Source organism: Trichomycterus rosablanca, chromosome 11 (assembly GCF_030014385.1).
Source record: "Trichomycterus rosablanca isolate fTriRos1 chromosome 11, fTriRos1.hap1, whole genome shotgun sequence".
Lineage (NCBI taxonomy): Eukaryota > Metazoa > Chordata > Actinopteri > Siluriformes > Trichomycteridae > Trichomycterus > Trichomycterus rosablanca.
In genome coordinates, this window is record NC_085998.1 from 38,698,018 (window position 1) to 38,705,641 (window position 7,624).

The 7,624-nt window shown below is 42.3% G+C and overlaps 1 protein-coding gene across 1 annotated transcript in view; it reads left to right on the forward strand.

Annotated features, from left to right (window-relative positions):
- Positions 1–705: 705 nt before the first annotated feature.
- The window catches only part of LOC134322890 (protein Aster-B-like), a 46,047-nt gene continuing 39,128 nt past the window's right edge, over positions 706–7,624 (forward strand). Inside the window, exon 1 of the mRNA XM_063004297.1 lies at positions 706–875. Within this exon, the coding sequence (XP_062860367.1) occupies positions 853–875 (23 nt within the window). The 5' untranslated portion in view covers positions 706–852. The remainder of the gene's footprint in view (positions 876–7,624) is intronic.

Genomic DNA, 7,624 nt, shown 5'->3' on the forward strand with positions numbered 1-7,624 from the left:
ATCCCCGTCTGATCGAGCTCCCGATGGCGCTGTGGCACCGCTGAGACCTCTGTATAGCGATCGGTCAACATCTTTAATCGACGGGCAGCGTGTGTGCGGCCTGTGACTGACCGCTGGTAAACCAGTACAACTGGTTTATGGAGAACGCCTGGCTCTGTGTGTCCGTATACTTTTGGATCAAGTGGTATGATCGGATTCAGTTAAGCGACTGACACGGATTAGTTCTTCTGCCTACTGACAGTGTAGGACGATCGAATTAGACTGAAGGGAATGACCGCACGACTCTATAATCCTACACACACACCCCCCCACACACACACACACACACACAACCCTGACGTAGCTTCATTTAACCTCCCGAACGCGACGAAGCCCATCGCAGGAAGAAAGACGCTCGGCGAACCGAACGGCCTCACTCGGTGGTTGTACAGAGAGATCCGGAGCATGCTCAGTAGCGCGTCCTCGTTTTAGCTGCTGCAGTCAGCGCCGGGGGAGAGAGAGCGACGCTGCGAGAGAGAATCAGAGACGGAGAGCGACAGGCAAGGGGGCCGAATGCAGCGCCTGTGCGCCAGGAGAGAAGAATGACCCGTGCAAGAGCCCCTCGCCGGACGCTCTGTGTTTTCGGAGGATTCAGGACGAGGGTTTTACAGCACGCGGCGTCGTTCTAAGCACCGGGAGTATCTGACGCAGCGGGGGCGCCTGTTAGCGTTAGCGCCTGATCGCGGAGCAGCTCTCGGATGGGACGGCACAGCGGGACGCAAGCTTTCCTCTCCGGCCGCTCGCAGCTGTCATGCAGCCCCATGAAGGGCAGCCGCCTGCCAGCGCGCCCGCCGTACGCCCTGCACTGCACTCATGAGAGGCTTCAAACTCGCCTGGTAAGAATCGGCGTACCTCGTTTTTTATCTGTTATTCCTTAGAGCGGGTTTGTATTTGAATATAGGAGAGTAACTATCGGGATTTCATGTAGGAGCAGGCAGGGACGTGCACACTGTGTGGACTAAAGTATTCGGACACCTTTTTAATCTCTGAGTTCATGTTTCACCAAGAGAATCTATTATATATCAACTTTATGTTATATATAAACAGTTTAGCGAAGGCCCTTTCCTATTCCAGCGTGACTGTGCTCCTGTAAGGAATCGTGACCAGGATAAAGCAGTTAATTAAAAAATATATATATTAATATTTATTACAAGGAATGTAAACACCCAAGATTGAGCTCGCTGGACTCCACAAGGTTTAGTGAAGTCCAGCGAGCTCAATCTTGGGTGTTTACATTCCTTCAGCCGCACACTGTAATGGTTATTTCCCCAGTTTTCCTCCTAATTTAGTCATATCCATTTACTACTGCTGCAGACCCCCGTCTGACACGTGTTCTGCAGCTGTCCACTTCTTTTCCGGGTGCATATAGAGATCCGTATCGCGCGCGGAATCTCCGTTATCCCCCGTCTCCGTGCAGTACCATCGATCAGCCAGCGGAGGTCGTAACTGCAGCAGTCATGAGGAATCCCGAGCCGATCGTCGCCCGTATAGGCGCCCGGCCCGCCGCCGATTCGGACCCGCGGGCGCCAGAGTGTGTTTTACCCCGAGTCTCTCCTGTTCTGATTCAGACAGGAGCCGAAGAAATGAGCCGCCGAGAAAAATGATAAATAAATCAGCACATTTTAACACATAAACACGAAACGAACTTGTGCACGAACGCCCCCTTGTGGAGGCTTTATGTCAGTGGTCCCCAACCACCGTGGTCCGTGGGTCATTTATTACCGGGCCGCACAGAAAGAATAAAGAATTAGAGACGCTACAAGAGCAATTACTTTTCCAACACTCTTCGGGTGTTATTGTCAACAATCACCACTAGGTGGGAGCAGCGTCTCGTTGCCGGGAACAAAGCTCAGGATTCATACAGATTTTCCATTCTATAGTTATTCTATTTCAAATCCCCCCGCCCCCGCCGGTCCGTGAAATTCTATCTTATATGAAACCGGTCCGTGGTGCAAAAAAGCACGTGGTTGGGAAGCGCCGAATTACGTTACATCTTGTAAACCACAGTGGGACCAGATCGCCACAGTCACTCGCTTGAGAAACCTGCTGTAGGATTTAGTCTAGACTCGATCTCTGCTGTTTGTGGTCTTGACTGCAGCCCTGTTAACGGGAACAGTGTTTATTCATTCATCGATTCATTTTCCATTTTACTACCGCTTAATCCTGGTCAGGGTCGCTGTGGGTCTGATTTATTGGGCCTGACTGCATGCAGGTTCCACACAGAAAGGACCCGGGAAATCTAACCCAGGCCCGTATCATTGTGAGGCATCAGCGCTACCCACAGCGCCACCTTGCTGCCTAGAATGGAAATACAGGACTTAACTGTGTATACATTATACGGTACATAATGTCCTACCTAATTCATACCCGTATGTAATGCTGTGAAATTCTAGCGTTCATGTTTGTGTTGAGCGATTTAACGTTTTTCATCCGTGCAGCGTTCAAGTGCCTCACGTTTACCGGTTAATCTGCACTATGAGGCGTCCTAGCAGTCCTACGGCAATTCAGTCAGCGATCGGGTAACTGAGTTTGGGTCAAAACACAGACGAGAATTTTGGTATTTGAGACAGAACATGAAGCCTCGCACCGTCGCTGGATGTTCTAGCATGACTACCATATAGAAGCACTTTGTAGTTCTACAATAACTGACTGTAGTCCATCTGTTTCTCTGCACGCTTTGTTACCCCCTTTCATGCTGATCTTCAATGGTCAGGACCCCCACAGAGCAGGTATTATTTAGGTGGTGGATGATTCTCAGCACTGCAGTGACACTGACATGGTGGTGGTGTGTTAGTGTGTGTTGTGCTGGTATGAGTGGATCAGACACAGCAGCGCTGCTGGAGTTTTTAAACACCTCACTGTCACTGCTGGACTGAGAATCGTCCACCGACCAAAAATATCCAGCCAACAGCGCCCCGTGGGCAGCGTCCTGTGACCACCGATGAAGGTCTAGAAGATGAGCGACTCAAACAGCAGCAATAGATGAGCGATCGTCTCTGACTTTACATCTACAAGGTGGATCGACTAGGTAGGAGTGTCTAATAGAGTGGACAGTGAACCGCTCATACCAGCACAACACACACTAACACACCACCACCATGTCAGTGTCACTGCAGTGCTGAGATTCATCCACCACCTAAATAATACCATAAGACCATTGAAGAACCGTACAGATGGACTACAGTCAGTAATTGTAGAACTACAAAGTGCTTCTATATGGTAAGTGGAGCTGATAACATGGACAGTGAGTTTAGAAACAAGGTCGTTGTTGTTGCAGGAACTTTATTGAAGTTTGGTCCCCGGGGTCACACAGAGAACATCTGCCTTTATTTCTTTATTTGTACTTTTTTTGCACCCTGACGTCCCCCTAGCTGTTCTATTATTCCTGGTTTTGTCGGTGTCGGTTCCTCTCCGTGGACGACGGGATATTCTTAGTGGTGAGCAGCAGGACGGCTGGGGAGCATGGGAATAAAAAAAAAAAAATGCACCGCAGCAACTCGCAGCCTGATCCCTTGTGGCTCGGCGGGTAGCACTGCCACGCCACAGCAGGAAGGTCCTGGGTTCGATTCCCAGGTGGAGCGGTTTGGGTCCTTTCTGTGTGGAGTTTGCATGTTCTCCCCGTGAGAACATGACGTTGAAATCCTGATGAATGAATAAATACACTTTGTGAATTGGAAGGTGGGCAGAGTTTGGCTCGTTGACGTGTCCGATGTCGTTGGCGTGATGGCTGATCCGACCCGGTCTGCTTTGTTAAAAAATACTGTCACGGCCATCTGCCCTCCCTCGTTTATCCCAATTAATTTCCCATCAGCCCCTCTTTCTCTGTGCCCCACATTATACCGAGTCCAACGGCCCAGCGGGACGCCCCAGTCTAACACAGCAGGATTTGTCTCCGCCAGCTTCTCTGTTCCCTTTTTTCTGTCTCTCTCTCCTCTTTTATCGCTTTATTCTTTTTATATTTTCATTTTAATTTCCCCCGAGATGCTCGTTCACTTTTCTTTCATTATTTCCGTCCTTTTTTTCTCTTGCTCACTCGTATATCATTGTTTAATATACGCACATGAATGGGATTGAACAGATTTGGGGTAAAAACTTACACAATACAGCCAAAAGTATCATCGATTCATGTTTTCAGCTTCAGCAATCGCTAACAGGTGTCACATAAAGAAATATCAAATATATGAAGACAATTATAGGCTTCCAACTTTGCAGCAACAGTTTAGGGAAGGCCGCTGTCTGTTCCAGCATGACTGTGCCCCTATAAAGACGTGAAGAAAATGAAATGGGACGTCCGACAAACTCACAATCAGACGTCCACATAGTTTTTTTTCTATTTATTTCTTCATTTTCTCTCTTTCTCTCCAGATTTAGTCATAGCCAATTAGTCTTCCGCTGCTGGGGATCCCGAGGGTATATTCGCATGCTCCGTGCCCATTCTGACACGTGCGCAGTCCCTCAACCTCGGCGGATTCGCACATGAGGCTCATCCACTTCTGTACAGATGCCTCGGTCCGCTAACCAGGGTTCTTATACAGTGTATGAAGACCACGCCTACTCAGTTTGGTCTTTTCCCAACCAGCAGACTTGATGGCAGATTTTAGTCTGCTGTGGGTACTGCTGATTGTGCCCACTAGATGGCGTCCAGCCGAACGGTAGCAGAGACGAGATTCGAACCAGTGCGTTCAGAATCTCAGCACTGGTGTGCTAGTGGAATATCTCACTGCGTCACTGCGTGTCCAAATACTTCTGTCCATGTATGATATGTTTCGATGGTTTAACTCGGTCAGGTTGAATCAGACTGGTCACTGTGGTGGCGGAGATGGAAGAGTGGACTGAGGGTGAACCGAGGAGGGTGTTTTGGGAAGAGGGTGTGTGTGTGTGTGTGTGTGTGTGTGTGTGTGTGTGTGTGTGTGTTGTTGGGGTTGTTCCGCTCTGTGCAACAGGGGGTTGGAAGATAAATGAATGTCCGACATAAGGACGGGCATCAGGGATTGGCTCTGCTCCCCTGGCACCGCTTCCTGTGGGCAATCAATCTGCACAGTGCTTCCTCTCAGCTCTTACACTGCAGTGCAGCGACGGTCCGAGTGAGACAACCGGACAACCGTGGGACTCGAACTCATCAGCTACTGAACAGCAGCTTCAATTCAACTGTGGAATATAAAGTTACAGCTTCTATTTATACTTCTCAACATATTTAAAATATTTATAATAACAACAACAATAATAATAATTACAATAATAATGATAATATGTTATTACCATTTGTAATAATAATAATAATAATAATCATAGTTATAATAACAATTACAATAATAATAATTTACAGTAATAATGATTATTTCTGTAACAATAATAATAATAATTACAATAATAATTATAATAATAAAAATTACAATAATAATAATTACAAGAATAATAGTTACAAGAATAATAATAATTATTATTATTATAACAATTACAATAATAATAATTACAATAATAATAATAATAATTACAATAATTATAATAATAATAATAATTACAATAATAATTATAATAATAAAAATTACAATAATAATAATTACAAGAATAATAATAATTAAAATAATAATAATTATTATAACAATTACAATAATAATAATTACAATAATAATAATAATAATTACAATAATTATAATAATAATTACAATAATAATTATAATAATAAAAATTACAATAATAATTATTACAAGAATAATAATAATTAAAATAATAATAATTATTATAACAATTACAATAATAATAATTATAATAATAATTACAATAATAATAATAATAATTACAATAATTATTATAATAATAATAATTACAATAATAATAATTACAAGAATAATAATAATAATTATAATAACAATTACAATAATAATAATTATAATAATTACAATAATAATTACAATAATAATAATAATAATTACAATAACAATAATTATACAATAATAATTATAATAATAATAATAATAATTACAATAATAATAAGGGTGTGTGCTGCCCTCTGGTGGGTTCTTATAATAATCAGCAATATTTTAGTAGAAATTTGTGTACAAGTGTGTGTGTGTGTGTGTGTTTTTATATCCATTTCTCCATTCAGAACCTCAGCACTGTGTGTGTGTGTGTGTTTGTGTGTGTGTGTACATTTGTGTAGAGGTGTGAGTGTGTGTGTGTGTGTTTTTATATCCATTTCTCCATTCAGAACCTCAGCACTGTGTGTGTGTTTGTGTGTGTGTGTACATTTGTGTAGAGGTGTGAGTGTGTGTGTGTGTGTTTTTATATCCATTTCTCCATTCAGAACCTCAGCACTGTGTGTGTGTGTGTGTGTGTGTGTGTGTGTGTGTGTGTGTGTGTGTGTGAGAGAGAGAGAGAGCCGTTCTTGGTTGTCATGGATATTTACTGGTCAGTGTAGCACCACTCGTACTCGTCCAGTTCGGGGATGTCCATTCCCAGGACAGGTTGTCATGGCAACTTTGTAAACATCCCACCAAGAACAAAGCGGAAGGAAACCTGGATCAAAGCCTCAGTGGGTTCAGATACACACATTCAGTAATATAGAGCTGATAAACCTGAGTGAGTGAGGGAGGTGTACAGGTGAGAGGAACACACACCGCTCTTCTGAGAGGGCTGCTCACAAGACTGTAAAGTGTGTCTGTGGGAACTTGTGCCCATTCAGTCAAAACTGTTTAGAAGGGCTGAGGTCCAGGTTATGGAACTTGCTTTGTGCACAGGGGCACAGCCATGCTGGAACCAGGAAGGACCTTCCCTAAACTGTTGCTGCAAAGTCAGAAGCATATTATTTCCTTTATATTATTAATTTATTACACCTGTTAGCAACTTTGTCGCAGTACTTTGTGGAGGTGTCGCAGTACTTTTATCCATATAGTGTGCTTAGTTATGGTTACCTAACGCTTTAGGGAAGGTCCACAGTCACCTGGGAATACTCTACTCAAGTCAAAAACACGACCTGGACTGAACTTACAAAACATTTCACTGACACTGAATGTTGCATTGCGGCACCCATTTATACCACCACCACTACTACATTTAATAATAATAATAATAATAATAACAATAATAATAACCATAATAATAATAATAATAATAACCATAAAAATAATAATAACAATAATAATAATAATTACAATAATAATAATTACAATAATAATAATAATTACAAGAATAATAATAATTATAATAACAATTACAATAATAATAATTATAGTAATAATTACAATAATAATTACAATGATAATAATAATAATTACAATAACAATAATTATAAAATAATAATTATAATAATAATTATTATTATTATAATAATAATAAGGGTGTGTGCTGCCCTCTGGTGGGTTCTTATAATAATCAGCAATATTTTAGTAGAAATTTGTGTACAAGTGTGTGTGTGTGTGTGTGTGTGTGTACATTTGTGTAGAGGTGTGAGTGTGTGTGTGTGTGTGTGTGTGTGTTTTTATATCCATTTCTCCATTCAGAACCTAAGCACTGTGTGTGTGTGTGTGTACATTTGTGTAGAGGTGTGTGTGTGTACATTTGTGTAGAGGTGTGAGTGTGTGTGTGT